Raw genomic sequence first — 15,941 nt, 5'->3', positions numbered from 1 at the left:
TTCAGGGAAGCAGTGATGGTTTGCGCAAAAGATGCCTGTGGCATGAGAAAGGTGGTAGGTGGGCAGATTAGAAAGGGTAGTGAGTGGAGAGATGAAGAAGTAAAGTTGTTAGCGAAAAAGAAGAAAGAGGCATTTGGTCGATTTTTGTAGGGAAGTAGTGCAAATGACTGGGAGATGTATAAAAGACAGAGGCAAGAGGTCAAGAGAAAGGTGCAAGAGGTGAGAAAGAGGGTAAATGAGAGTTAGGGTTAGAGTGTATTATTACGTTTTAGGGAGAATAAAAAGATGTTTTGAAGGAGGTAAATAAAGTGCGTAAGACAAGAGAACCAAATGGGAACAGTCGGCAAAGGGAGGTAATAACAAGTAGTAGTGAAGTGAGAGGGAGATTGAGTGAGTATTTTGAAGGCTTGTTGAATGTGTTAGATGATAGAGTGGCAAATATAGGGTGTTTTGCTCGAGGTGGTGTGCAAAGTGAGAGGGTCAAGGAAAATGATTTGGTAAAAAGAGAAGAGGTAGTGAAAGCTTAGCGGAAGATGAAAGCCGGCAAGGCGGTGGGTTTGGATTGTGTTGCAGTGGAATTTATTAAAAAAGAGGATGACTATGTTGTTGACTGGTTGGAGAGGATATTCAGTGTATGTATGGCTCTTGGTGAAGTGCCTGAAGATTGGCGCAATGCATGCATAGTGCCACTGCTCAAATTACAGAGGTATAAGTCTGTTGAGTATTTCAAAACACCCTCTTCTGCTCTCTCAACCACACTCTTTTTATAACCATACATCCCTCTTGCCCTTTCATTACATGATCAAAGCACCCCAAACCACTTCACACCACATATTGTTCTGAAACATCTCATTTCCAGCACATCCACCCTCCTTCGCACAACTCTATCTATAGCCCACGCCTCGTAACCATATAACATTGTTGGAACCACTATTCCTTCAAACATACCCATTTTTACTTTCCAAGATAACGTTCTCGACTTCAACACATTTTTTAGCGCACCCAGAACTTTCGCTTTCCCCTTTCCCCCACCGTATGATTCACTTCCGCTTCCATGGCTCCATCCGCTGCCAAATCCACTCCCAGACATCTAAAACACTTCACTTCCTCCAGTTTTTCTCCATTCAAACTTACCTACCAATTAACTTGTCCCTCAATCATACTGTACCTAATAACCTTGCTCTTATTCGCATTTACTCTCAGCTTTCTTCTTTCACACACTTTACCAAACTCAGTCACCAGCTCCTGCAGTTTCTCACCCGAATCAGCCACCAACGCTGTATCATCAGCGAACAACAGCTGACTCACTTCCCAAGCTCTCTCATCCACAACAGACTGCATACTTGCCCCTCTTTCCAAAACTCTTGCATTCACCTCCCTAATAACCCAATCCATAAACAAATTAAACAACCATGAAGACATGACACACCCCTGCCAAAAACCAACATTCTCTGAGAACCAATCGCTTTCCACTCTTCCTACACGTACACATGCCTTACATCCTCCATAAAAACTTTTCACTGCTTCTAACAACTTACTCCCCACACCATATATTCTTAATACCTTCCAGAACAATGCAGATTTAGTCAACAAGCTAAACAATATCAATGTTAATTTTGATTTCAAACTAGTTATCTTTGATGTTTCCTCACTTTTCACTAAAGTACCAGTTGATGATCTTTTAGAATATTTATTTGATGTCTTGGATGATATTCATTTACCTGTTTCAAAGTCTGTTTTCACTGAACTGATACAATTTGTATAAAAGACTGTGTAGTTGAATTCAATGGAGATTATTATGCTGAAAAATTTGGTATGGCAATGGGTAATCCTCTTTCACCTGTACAAATTAATCTTTATATGAAATTTTTTGAAACAAAATTACTAAAGGATATGTTACCTTCTAATGCAATTTGGTCTAGGTATGTAGATGATGTTCTTTGTGTTTGGCCAACAAATGAAAATTTACAAATATTTCCCTCCCTTACTTAACAATTTAGTACCTTCCATCAAATTTACTGTAGAAAATGAAACTAATGGTATGTTACCATTTTTAGATTGCATGATCCATGGGCAAGGAAACAAGTTTAAGTTTAGCATATACAGAAAACCTACCAATGTATGCTCATATATCCATTATTACTCATCTCAACGTGACAGAGTTAGATAATCATCATTTCAATCTATGTTCCTTAGGGCATTACTTATTTGCAGTCCAGAGTTTATTGATGATGAGTTTTAGAAGATATATTCCATTGGATCTAATTTAAAGTACCCTAGATCTTTCATTGACAAATCCCTTACGTTAACAAAGAAATCATTTTATAGAGTTGAGCCTAAACCTCCCGCTGACACCAAGAATCTTTTAGTTCTCCCTTTTGATAATAATTTCACTTTACTTCCCATGTTGCTTAAATCCTTTAATGTAAATGTTGCCTTCAGCAACAATAATACTAAAAAGAATATCTTAATCAGGAATTCACCAGAAAATTCTCTGGGGTGCATCTATAAAGTGCCATGTGGAAATTTTGATAAATTTTATGTTGTCCAGACTGGTAAGGATCTTTCTGTTAGACATATGCAACAGTATAAGAACGAGATAAGAATCAAATGCCATGTTGGATCACGTTAAAAACTATGATTATTGTATTGACTGGAGTAATACCATCTCCGTTATTAATTCTAACTCTATTACCACGAGAAATATCATTGAATCTTCTATTATCAAATACACAAAGAATTATAATCTTATTATTAGTGATGGTCTATACAAATTGAATAACTTTGTTGATAAAATTTGGAAAATGATCAGATTATGAACGCTTGTTGTATGTTTTGGACAATCGCATGTTTACCAAATGGCGTCCCAGCTACGTCTCTTAGTCGTATATCAACTGACTGTTATATTTTTCTCTTGTGCCTCCCCTGATGATGTGATTATTACACGAAAGTGCACTTGGAACTTATCGTGTTTCATTTTCCCCGTGGTCTCATAGGAATATATATATATATATATATATATATATATATATATATATATATATATATATATATATATATATATATATATATATATATATGGATGGGGTTGTAAGGGAGGTAAATGCAAGAGTCCTGGAAAGAGGGGCAAGTATGAAGTCTGTTGGGGATGAGAGAGCTTGGGAAGTGAGTCAGTTGTTGTTCGCTGATGATACAGCGCTGGTGGCTGATTCATGTGAGAAATTGCAGAAGCTGGTGACTGAGTTTGGTAAAGTGTGTGGAAGAAGAAAGTTGAGAGTAAATGTGAATAAGAGCAAGGTTATTAGGTACAGTAGGGGTGAGGGTCAAGTCAATTGGGAGGTGAGTTTGAATGGAGAAAAACTGGAGGAAGTGAAGTGTTTTAGATATCTGGGAGTGGATCTGGCAGCGGATGGAACCATGGAAGCGGAAGTGGATCATAGGGTGGGGGAGGGGGCGAAAATTTTGGGAGCCTTGAAAAATGTGTGGAAGTCGAGAACATTATCTCGGAAAGCAAAAATGGGTATGTTTGAGGGAATAGTGGTTCCAACAATGTTGTATGGTTGCGAGGCGTGGGCTATGGATAGAGATGTGCGCAGGAGGATGGATGTGCTGGAAATGAGATGTTTGAGGACAATGTGTGGTGTGAGGTGGTTTGATCGAGTAAGTAACGTAAGGGTAAGAGAGATGTGTGGAAATAAAAAGAGCGTGGTTGAGAGAGCAGAAGAGGGTGTTTTGAAATGGTTTGGGCACATGGAGAGAATGAGTGAGGAGAGATTGACCAAGAGGATATATGTGTCGGAGGTGGAGGGAACGAGGAGAAGAGGGAGACCAAATTGGAGGTGGAAAGATGGAGTGAAAAAGATTTTGTGTGATCGGGGCCTGAACATGCAGGAGGGTGAAAGGAGGGCAAGAAATAGAGTGAATTGGAGTCATGCGGTATACAGGGGTTGACGTGCTGTCAGTGGATTGAAGCAAGGCATGTGAAGCGTCTGGGGTAAACCATGGAAAGCTGTGTAGATATGTATATTTGCGGGTGTGGACGTGTGTATGTACATGTGTATGGGGGGGGGGTTGGGCCATTTCTTTCGTCTGTTTCCTTGCGCTACCTCGCAAACGCGGGAGACAGCGACAAAGTATAAAAAAAAAAAAAAAAAAATATATATATATATATATATATGAGAGTTGGGGTGAGAGAGTATCATTGAATTATTGGGAGAATAGATTGATGTTTTGGAAGGAGGTAAATAAAGTACGTAAAACAAGAGAAGAAATGAAACATTGGAGAAGGGGCTAATAGGGAAAAAGATAATGAGTAGTGGTGAAGTGAGAAGATGGAGTGAATATTCTAAAGGTTTGTCAAATGTGTTTGATGATGAATTAGCGGATATAGGGTGTTTTGGTCGAGATGGAGTGCGAAGTGAGAGGGTCAGGGAGAATGGTTTGGTGAAAAGAAGAGGTAATGAAAGATTTACGGAAGATGAAAGCTGGCAAGGCGGCGGGTTTGGATGGCATTGCAGTGGAATTTATTAAAAAAGGAGGTGACTGTGCTGTTGATTGGTTGGTAACGATATTCAAAGTATCTATGATTGGCGGAAAGTATGAGGATTGGCGGAATGCATGCTTGGTGCCATTTTACAAAGGCAAAGGGGATAGAGGTAAGTGTTCAAATTAAAGAGGTATAAGTTTGTTGCACATTCCTGGGAAATTGTATGGGAAGGCATTGTTTGAAAGGCTAAAGGCATGTACAGAGAATCAGATTGGGAAAGAGCAGTGTGGTTTCAGAAGTGGTACAGGATGTGTGGATCAGGTGTTTGCTTTGAAGAATGTATGTGAGAAATAATTAGAGAAACAAATGGTTTGTATGTAGCATTTATGGATCCGGAGAAGGCATATGATAGGGTAGATAGAGATGCTTTGTGGAAGGTATTAAGGGTATATGGTGTGGGAGGTGAGTTGGTAGAAGCAGTGAAAATGGGTATATTTAAAGGAATAGTAGTTCCAACAATGTTATATGGTTGCGAGGCATGGGCTATAGATGGGGTTGTGCGGAGGAGGGTGGATGTGTTGGAAATTAAATGTTTGAGGATAATATATAGCGTGGGGTAGTTTAAGTAATGAAAGGGTAAGAGTGATGTGTGGTAATAGAAAGAGTGTGGTTGAAAGAGCAGAAGAAGGTATGTTGAAATGGTTTTGTCACATGGAGAGAATGAGTGAGGAAAGATTGACAAAGAGGATATATATCAGAGGTACAAGAGCAGCACTGCTTCTGAAGCAGGAATTGTGGGTGTGTGTGACAGAGTGTAAGGAAGTGAGTCTTTGATTAGATTGTGGGAGATGGGTGATTATTAGTGCTTATTCATATAGCTACGAGAAAAACGATCATAAGAGGCAAGTGTTTGGGGAGCATGTGAGTGAATGTGCTAGCAGTTTTCATGGAAGAGACCGAGGATTAGTGATAGGTGATAGAATGAGAAATCGAGTAATGAGGCAGTTAAGAGTATGATTGGGGTGCACCGGGTATCAGTACCATGAATAGAAATGCTGTGTGCGGAAAAAGGACAGGTGATTGGGAATACCTGTTTTAAAAAGATGCCCATGCACAATCACACGTAAGTGAGTAGGAAAGATGGTCAGATGGTGTTACTGAGTTACACACTAATTGATAGGCGCACGAGCGAAAGATTTTTTGGATGTTAGTGCACTGAGAAGGGCACCTGATGAGACGTGTGATAACTTGTGCAGAGGTTTTTCGGAAACGAGGAAACAACATGGGTGAGACGATAAGAGTAAGCTCGGAAAAGAGATTTGTGAGAAGAAATATAAGGAAAGATTACGTGCAGGATGGCAGAAGGTGAGAGTAAGCAAAGTTCGGGGAGTGGGTAGGAAATGGGAGGAATTTAGGGAAGCAGTGATGGCGTGCCTAATATGGGATGTGGGTAGATTAGGAAGGGTTGTGAGTGATGAGATGAAGTAAAGATGATAGTGAAAGACAAAAGAGAGTTGTATGGGCGAAACTTATAGGGTAGGAGTGCAAATAATTGGGAGTCGTACAAGAGAAATCGGTAGCAGGTAAAGGGGAGGGTGCAGGGGATGAATAAAGAGGGCAAATGAGAGATGGGGTGAGAGAATCAGCAAATTTCAGGGAGAGTTAGATGTTATGGAAGGAGGATAATAGTGTGCATAAAACAAAAGAAAAATGGGACCAAATGGAAAGAGATAACAGGTAATGATGGAGCGAGTATTTTGAAAGTTTTGAATGTGTTTGACGAGAGAGTGGCAAATGTTGGTTGTTTGGGTCGGGGTGATAGGCAAAGTGAAATAGTCTAGAGAGTAGTTTGGTGAAGAGAGAAGAGGTGGTAAAAACCTTACGTAATATGAAATGTGTCAAGGCATCAGGAGTGAACGGTATTACAGTTGCATTTCTTAAGAAGGTGGGTGAATGTGTTGTTCACTGGTTAGTTAGGATTTTCATTATATTCATAGACCATGGGAAGGTGCCTGAGTATTGACGGAGGGCATGTATCGGGGAATTGTTTAGAGGCAACGGGGGAAAAGCTGGTGAATGAGTTTGGTAAAGTGTGTGAAAGAAGAAAGCTGAGAGTAAATGTGAATAAGAGCAAGGTTATTAGGTACAGTAGGGTTGAGGGGCAAGTCAATTTGGAGGTAAGTTTGAATGGAGAAAAACTGAAGGAAGCGAAGTGTTTTAGATATCTGGGAGTGGATTTGGCAGCGGATGGAACCATGGAAGCGGAAGTGAATCATAGGGTGGGAGAGAAGGCGTAAGTCTGGGTGCGTTGAAGAATGTGTGGGAATCGAAAACGTTATCTTGGAAAGCAAAAATGGGTATGTCTGAAGGAATAGTGGTTCCAACAATGTTATATGGTTGCGAGACGTGAGCTATAGATAAAGTTGTGCGGAGGAAGGTGGATGTGCTGGAAATGAGATGTTTGAGGACAATATGTGGTGTGAGGTGGTTTGATCGAGTAAGTAATGAAAGGGTGAGCGAGATATGTGGTAATAAAAAGAGTGTGGTTGAGAGAGCAGAGGAGGGTGTTTTGAAATGGTTTGGTCACATGGAGAGAATGAGTGAGGAAAGATTGACCAAGAGGATATATGTTTCAGAGGTGGAGGGAACGAGGAGAAGTGGGAGACCAAATTGGAGGTGGAAAGATGGAGTGAAAAAGATTTTGAGTGATCGGAGCCTGAACATGCAGGAGGGTGAAAGGCGTGCAAGGAATAGGGCGAATTGGAACGATGTGGTATACCGGGGTCGACGTGCTGTCAATGGATTGAACCAGGGTATGTGAAGCGTCTGGGGTAAACAATAGAAAGTTCTGTGGGGCCTGGATGTGGAAAGGGAGCTGTGGTTTCGGTGCATTATACATGACAGCTAGAGACTGAGTGTGAACGAATGTGGCCTTTGTTGTCTTTTCCTAGCGTTGTCTCGCGCACATGTGGGGGGAGGGGGTTGTCATTTTATGTGTGGAGGGGTTGGCGACGGGAATGAATAAAGGCAAACATTGTGAATTATATACATGTGTATATATGTATATGTCTGTGTGTATATATATGTATACGTCGAGATGTATAGATATGTATATGTGCGTGTGTGGTCGTGTATGTATATACATGTGTATGTGGGTGAATTGGGCCATTCTTTCGTCTGTTTCCTTGTGCTACCTCGATAACGCGGGAGACAGCGACAAAGCATAATAAATAGATAAATATCGTACAGGTTACACAAAATTTCTCTTCTAGATAACTACGACTTATGCAGGACTTTTCTTTTAAGTTACTACAGGTTACGCAGAACTCCCACGTTATTACAGGTAAAGCAAAACTTCTCTTCTAGGTCATTACAAGTTACGCAAAACTTCTCCTCCAGGTTTACTACATATTACGCAGAACCTCTCCCCCAGGTTACTACAGGTTACACAAAATTCTCTTCCAGGTTACCACAGCTTACGAAAAACTTCTCTTCCAGGCTACTACAAGTTACGCAGAAACTTCTCTTACAATCTAGCACAGATTACGCAGAACTTTTCCTCCTTCAGGTTACTACAGCTTATGAAGAACTTCCTTTTCCAAGTTACTATAGGATATAGAGAACTTCTCTTCCAAGCAACTACATGTTATGTAGAACTTCTCTTCCAGGTTACCACAGGTTATTCAGAACTTTTCCTCCAAGTTACTACAGGTTATACAGAACTTCTCTTCCAGGTTACTACAGGTTTACGCAGCACTTCTCTTCAGGCTACTAAGGGTTACGCAGAACTTCTCTTCCAGGCTACTACAGGGTTACGCAGCACTTCTCTTCCAGGCTACTAAGGGTTACGCAGAACTTCTCTTCCAGGTTACTATAGGTTATACAGACCTTTTCCTCTAGGTTACCACAAGATACGAAGAACTTCTCTTCCAGGCTAGTACAGGTTATGCAGAACTTCGTTTTCAGGTTACTACAGGTTACACAGAACTTCTCTTCTTAGTTACTAGAGTTTATGCAGAACTTCTCTTCCAGGCTATTACATATCATGCAGAACTTCTCTTCCAGGTTACTACAGCTTATGAAAAACTTCTGTTGTGGGCTATTATATCTTATGCAGAACTTCTCTTCCAGGTTACTACAGGTTACGTAGAAGTTCACGTCCAACTTACCACAGGTTACGCAGAACGTCTCTTCCAGCGTACTACAAATTACGCCAAACTTCTCTTCCAGGTTGCTACAGGTTACTCAGAACTTTTCTTGTAAATCATTACAGGTTACGAAGAACTTCTATTCCAGGTTACTAGAAGTTATTACAGGTTATGCAGAACTTCTATTCTAGGATACTACAGGTTACGCATAATTGTTCACCCGGGTTACCACAGATTATATAGAACTTCTCTTCCTGGTTTCTACAAGATACGCAGAACTTCTCGCCATGTTATTACATGTTTCGCAAAACTTGTTTTCCAGGTTACTACAAGTTACGCAGGACTTCTCTTCAAGGTTACTACAATTTACGCAGAACATCTAATACAGGTTACGCAGAACTTTTCTTTCAGGTTTCTACACGTTAGGTTACTACAGGTTACGCAGAACTTCTTTTCCAGGTTACTACATGTTACGCAAAACTTCTTTTCCAGGTTACTACAGGTTACGCGGAACTTTGCTTTCAGGGTTACTACAGGTTACGCAGAACTTCTTTTCCAGGTTACTACAGGTTACGCAGAACTTCTTTTCCAGGTTACTACAGGTTACGCAGAACTTCTTTTCCATGTTACTACAGGTTACGCGGAACTTTGCTTTCGGGTTGCTTCAGGTTACACAGACCTTCCCTCCCAGGTTACTAGGGGTTATGAAGAACATTTCCTCCAGGTTACCACAAGATACGAAGAACTTTTCTTCCAGGCTAGTACAGGTCATGCAGAACTTCACTTACAGATTACTACAGGTTACACAGAACTTCTCTTTCCGGCTAGTGGAGGTTACGCAGAACTTCTCTTCCCGGTTACTACAGGTTACGCAGACCTTTCTTTTCCAAGGTGAAATAGGTTATGCAGAACTTCTCTTTCAGGTTACTACAAGATACGCAGAACTTCTCTTCCAGGTTACTACAAGATACGCAGAACTTCTCCATGTTATTACATGTTACGCTGAACTTCACTTCCATGTTGCTACAGATTACGCAGAACTTCTCCTCTAGGTTGCTTCAGGTTACGCAGATCTTTTCCAGGTTACTACAGATCACATACATCTCTTACTAGGGGTTACGCACACCTCTTCCAGGTAAGTACAGGTTACGCAAAACGTCTCGTTACCACAAGTTATTCAGAACTTTTCTTCCAGGTTGATATCAGGTTAAAGAGAACTCTTCCATGTTACTACAGGTAATACAGAACTTCTCTTCCAGGTTACTGCAGGTTAGGCAGAACTTCTCTTCCAGGTTACTGCAGGTTAGGCAGAACTTCTCTTCCATGTTACTTACTTACAGGTTAACCAGAACGTCTCTTCCAGGTTACTGCAGGTTATGCAGAACTTCTCTTCCATGTTACTTACAGGTTAACCAGACCGTCTCTTCCAGGTTACTTTAGGTTAGGCAGAACTTCTCTTCCAGGTTACTGTAAGTTACGTAGAACTTCTCTTCCAAGATACTGCAGGTTACGCAAAACTTCTCTTCCAGGTTACTGCAGGTTACACAAAACAAATAGTCCTTGTACGCTTCGTCTGGTCCCGTTGTCATTAAATCCGTAAGAAAACCCGGACCACAGGATGCACATGGGTAGTGTGAGTAGCTCGTGTTACTGTGATAATGAAATTAATTACACAAACGCACAGAGAAGGATTGATAAATATAAGTTAAACTAGAGAAACAGAAGGGAAGAGGAGCTTCTCGATGGTATTGGATGGTAATGATCTGTGATCTTCGCTAGCGGTGATCTTGACAGCTGTGTACACAGCGACACCGTAGGTGTAGGTCGAATGCCATTTCCAGGATTCGAACCCATATGGATCCGAGTTTAGGATGGGCCGTGCCTATTCATGGTCAGTAACGCTAACCGGTGCACCACGCAGGCACGTGTGTGTGTGTGTGTGTGAGAGAGAGAGAGAGAGAGAGAGAGAGAGAGAGAGAGAGAGAGAGAGAGAGAGAGAGAGAGAGAGAGAGTAAACAACCGTAGGCACTCACCACATCCGAACTCGTCGTTGACGTACTGGCCGTTGTGGCAGTCGTTGTGGCCGTCGCAGATGTGGTCGCGGGCGATGCAACGGTTCCACGAGCGGTCGTGGTCAGCCACCATGCAGGTGAGGGAGGCGCCCACCTCACACCTGCTCACACCTGCACAAGAGAAAACCACAAGAAAATTATACTTTCCAACTCCAAAAAGTTACGGTAAAATCTTATCTAATTTATGGTTCTAGTTGCTCTCTAGCCGAGATATAGTTAGGTAGATACGTAGAGAGAGAGAGAGAGAGAGAGAGAGAGAGAGAGAGAGAGAGAGAGAGAGAGAGAGAGAGAGAGAGAGAGAGAGAGAGAGAGAGAGAGAGAGGTCGTCGCCATCCCGCAATCTGATGGAAAAGCAGCAATTATGTGCACTTTCCCCACTTAACCTGATTAGAGTGAAGGAGACGGGAGTGCTATACACTCAAACTATGTATAGACAGCAAAAAGAAAAAAAAAGAAAAGAAGTGTTTGCGTTGCGAAATCCTGTAAACATTCGAGCAGGTAGGTCGAAGCAGCAGGGGTAGTTTGAGAAGGTTGTTGACTGTCAGTTGGGTTGACGAGGACCATACGGTGTGTGTGTGTGTGTGTGTGTGTGGGGGGGGGGGGGGGTTAGTGGCTGGGTGTAGGTGAGGTAGTGGAGAACGTGTGTTCAGTAGTTATTGTTGATCATACTGTATAGCATTTCATCGCAACATACAGGTGCCAATCGGGATTTTACATGTGACTTAACATATACAGTATACTATACTGAAATGCATCGTCAACATAAAACTTGCACATAGCAATGACGTGGTGTTACCGAACCCCTGGGTAGCAGGGAGTCCAGAACATTCACACTATCAACATATTCACAGTGACACGACCACTTGTAGCTCACACGTCAATGTTCTCATCTTTGTATCGTGTGTGAACTGGTCGTCAGCTTTAACCGATGTGAATGTCTTCTCATCGGTAAATATAACATTGTACCAGAATGTTTCTGGAACGTAGCAGTTTATACCGCTCTTGTGGAGACGGTTTCTACTCGTTTAAGGATGACAGAGGACGATGAATTCTGTAGTGAGTTCGATTACTGTCTCTTTAGGTGTGTTGTCAAACTATAGCCAGCAAACGGGCGTCCTCGTCTTGTGCGGTTACCCGGAGTCTGCCGCTCCTTGGTGTCGTTGCCAAAAAACCTTCCTCCTGCAACCTAGTGATCTGCCTCTGCGCTGTTTTCTTAGACACACCCACGGCGTCAGGAACGCCGGCAGGTGCCATGCCACCCTGCCACAGCCCGATTATTCTGTCTCTGGTTGCTAAAACCGCATGTACTTTATCACTTCCCATGGCCATACATGAGGAAATATTGTGCGTTGTAAAGCAAGGTTTGTGATCAATAAACATCTGTATTCTAAGAAAATAGAATACAGAGACCTGTAAGGTGCAAAATTACATATAAATATGTATATGTTTTGGCTATGAGTGAAACGAAGCTCAAGGGTAGAGGGGACGATTGATTTGGGAATACTTTGGGAGTAAAGTCGGGGGTTGGTGAGCGGAAAAGAGCAAAGGAAGGAGTAGCACTACTCCTGAAACAGGAGTTGTGGGAGTATGTGATAGAGTGTAAGACAGTAAACTCTAGATTGATAAGGGAAAAACTGAAAGTGGATGGAGAGAGGTCGGTGATTGTTGGTCCCTACGAACCTGGGCATGAGAAGAAAGATCATGAGAAGCAAGTGTTTTGGGAGCAGCTGAATGAGTGTGTTAGTAGTTTTGATGCATGAGACCAGGTTATAGTGATGGGTGATTTGAATGCAAAGGTGAGTAATGTGGCAGTTGAGGGTATAATTGGTGTACATGGGGTGTTCAGTGTTGTAAATGGAAATGGTGAAGAACTTGTAGAACTGTTTGCTGAAAAAGGACTGGTGATTCGGAATACCTGGTTTAAAAAGAGAGACATACATAAGTATACTTATGTAAGTAGGAGAGATGGCCAGAGAGCGTTATTGGATCACGTGTTAATTGATAGGTGCGTGAAAGAGAGACTTCTGGATGTTAATGTGCTGAGAGGTGCAACTGGAGGGATGTCTGATCATTATCTTATGGAGGCGAAGGTGAAGATTTGTAAAGGGTCTCAGAAAAGGAAAAAAAAAAATGTTGGGTGGAAGAGAGTGTTGAGAGTAAGTGAGCTTGGGAAGGAGACTTGTGTGAAGAAGTATCAGGAGTGACTGAGTGCAGAATGGAAAAAGGTGAGAGCAAGTGAGGTAAGGGGAGTGTGAGAGCAATGGGATGTATTTAGGGAAGCAGTGATGGCTTGCACAGAAGATGCTTTGTGGCATGAGAAGCGTGGAAGGTGGGTAGATTAGAAAGGGTAGTGAGTGGTGGAATTAAGAAGTAAGATTATTAGTAAAATAGAAGAGACAGGCATTTGGACACTTTTTGCAGGGAAATAGTGCAAATGACTGGGAGATGTATAAAATAAAAGAAAGAGGCAGGAGGCCAAGAGAAATGTGCAAGAGGTGAAAAAGAGGGCAAATGAGAGTTGGGGTGAGAGAATATCATTAAATTATATATATATATATATATATATATATATATATATATATATATATATATATATATATATGTGTGTGTGTGTGTGTGTGTGTGTGTGTGTGTGTGTGTGTGTGTGTGTGTGTGTGTTTGTATGTGTGGATGGGCCATTCTTTGCCTCTTTCGTAGCGTTACCTCGCTAACGCTGGAAACAGCGATTAAGTATAATAACTGAATACACAAAAAATTGTATTTTAGTTTCTAAATAGGGAACCAGAAGAAGGAGTCAAACGAGGAGTGCTCATCCACCTCGAAGGCTCAGAATGGGGTGTCTGAATGTGTGTTGTCGTAACTAAGATGAGAAAAAAAGGAGAGATAGGTAGTGTGTCTGAGGAAAGAAACCTGGATGTTTTGGCTCTTAGTAAAACGAAGCTCAAGGGTAAAGTGGAATAGTGGTTTGGGAAAGTCTTGGGAGTAAAGTCAGGGGTTGGTGAGAGGACAAGTGCTAAGGTAGGAATGGCACTACTCCTGATACAGGAGTTGTGGGAGTGTGTGGAAGAGTATGAGAAAGTAAATTCTAGAATGATTTAGGTAAAACTGAAAGTGGATGGAGAGAGGTGGGTGATTATTGATGCCTATGAACCTGGTCATGAAGAGAAAGATCATGAGAGGCAAGTGTTTTGGGAGCAGCTGAGTGAGTGTCTTAGCAGCTTTGACGCACAAGATCAGGTTATAGTGATGGATGATTTTGATGCTAAGGTGGGTAATGTAACAGTTGAGGGTATAATTGGTGTACATGGGGTGTTCAGTGTTGTAAATGGAAATGGTTAAGAGCTAGTGGATTTGTGTGCTGAAAAAGGACTAGTGATTGGAAATACTCGGTTTAGAAAGAGATGTATAAAAGTATATGTATGTCTGTAAGAGATATGGTCAAAGGATACTGTTGAATTAAGTGTTAACTGATAGGCGTGTAAAGGAGAGACTTGTGGATGTTAATGTGCTGAGAAGGGCAGCTGCAGAGATGCTTGATCACTATCTTGTGGAGGCGAAGGTGAAGATTTCTAAAAGTTTCCAGAAAAGAATAAAGAATGTTGGGGAGAAGAGAGCGGTGAGAGTAGGTGAGCTTGGAAAGGAGACTTGTGTGAGGAAGAACCAGGAGAAATTGAGCGTAGAATGGCAAAAGGTAAGAGCAAATGATATGAGAGGAGTGGGTGAGGAATGGAATGTATTTAGGGAAGCAGTGATGGCTTGCGCAAAAGTTGCATGTGGCATGAGAAAGGTGGGAGGTGGGCAGATTAGAAAGGGTGGTGAGTGGTGGGATGAATAAGTGTGATTGTTAGTGAAAGAGAAGAGAGCGGCGTTTGGACGATTTTTGCAGGGAAGTAGTGCAAATGACTGGGAGATGTAAAAAAGAATGCGTATGTATTTAGGAAAGCAGAGGTGGCTTGCGCAAAAGCTGCAAGTGGCATGAGAAAGGTGGGAGGTGGGCAGATTAGAAAGGGTGGTGAATGGTGGAATGAATAAGTATGATTGTTAGTGAAAGAGAAGAGAGCGGTGTTTGGACGATTTTTGCAGGGAAGTAGTGCAAATGACTGGGAGATGTAGAAAAAGAAAGCGGCAGGAGGGCAAGAGGAAGGTGCAAGAGCTAAAAAAGAGGGCAAATGAGAGTTGGGGTGAGACAGCATCATTATATTTTAGGTAGAATAAAAAGATGTTTTGGAAGGATGCAAATAACGTGTGTCAGACAAGAAAACAAATGGGAACATCGGTGAAGGGGGTAAATGGGGAGGTAATAACAAGTAATGACGAAGTAAGAAGGAGATTAAGTGAATACTTTGAATGTTTGTTGAATGTGTTTGATGATAGAGTGGCAGATATAGAGTGTTTTGGTCGGGATGGTGTACGAAGTGAGAGGGTTAGGGAGAATGATTTGGTGAACAGAGAAGAGGCAACGAAAGCTTTGCGGAAGATAAAAGCCGGCAAGGTTCAGGTTTGGATGGTATTGCAGTGGAATTCATTAAAAAGGGGGTGACTGTATTGTTGATTGGTTGGTAAGGATATTCAGTATATGTATGGATCATGGTGAAGTGCCTGAGGTTTGGCGGAATGCATGCATAGTGCCATTGTACAAAGGCAAAGGGGATAAAGGTGAGTGCTCAAATTACTGAGGCATAAGTTTGTTGAGTATTCCTGGGAAATCATATGGTAGGGTATTGACTGAGAGGGTAAAAGCATGTACAGAGCATCAGATTGGGAAAGAACAGTGTGGTTTCAGAAGTGGTAGAGGTTGTGTGGCTCAGGTGTTTGCTTTGAAGAATGTACGTGAGAAATATTTAGATAAACAGATGGATTTGTATGTAGCATTTATGGATCTGGAGAAGGTATATGATAAAGTTGATAGAGATGCTTTGTTAGAGGTCTTAAGAGTATGCGGCGAGGGAGGTAAGTTGCCAGAAGCAGTGAAAAGTTTTTTACCAAGAATGTAAGGCATGTGTACAAATAGGAAGAAAGGACAGTGATTGGTTCCCAGTGAATTTCAGTTTGCGGCAGCTGGTGTGTGATGTCCCCATGGTTGTTTCCTTTGTTTATGGATGGAGTAGTTAGGGTAGGGATGTAAATGCAAGAGTTTTGGAGAGAAGGGCGAGTTTGCAGCCTGTTGTAGATGAGAGGGATTGGGAAGTGAGTCAGCTGTTGTTCGCCGATGATACAACTCTAGTGGCTGATTAG

At 41.8% G+C, this 15,941-nt stretch overlaps 1 protein-coding gene across 1 annotated transcript in view; it reads right to left on the bottom strand.

Annotated features, from left to right (window-relative positions):
- LOC139765732 (uncharacterized) overlaps positions 1-15,941 on the bottom strand; it is a 556,217-nt gene that overhangs the window by 344,036 nt on the left and 196,240 nt on the right. Inside the window, exon 8 of the mRNA XM_071693548.1 lies at positions 10,668-10,817. Coding sequence (XP_071549649.1) covers positions 10,668-10,817 — 150 coding nt within the window. The remainder of the gene's footprint in view (positions 1-10,667; positions 10,818-15,941) is intronic.

Source organism: Panulirus ornatus, chromosome 55 (genome assembly GCF_036320965.1).
Source record: "Panulirus ornatus isolate Po-2019 chromosome 55, ASM3632096v1, whole genome shotgun sequence".
Lineage (NCBI taxonomy): Eukaryota > Metazoa > Arthropoda > Malacostraca > Decapoda > Palinuridae > Panulirus > Panulirus ornatus.
The sequence above is the reverse complement of the archived record's forward strand: the minus strand, read 5'-3'. Positions and strand labels throughout refer to the sequence as shown.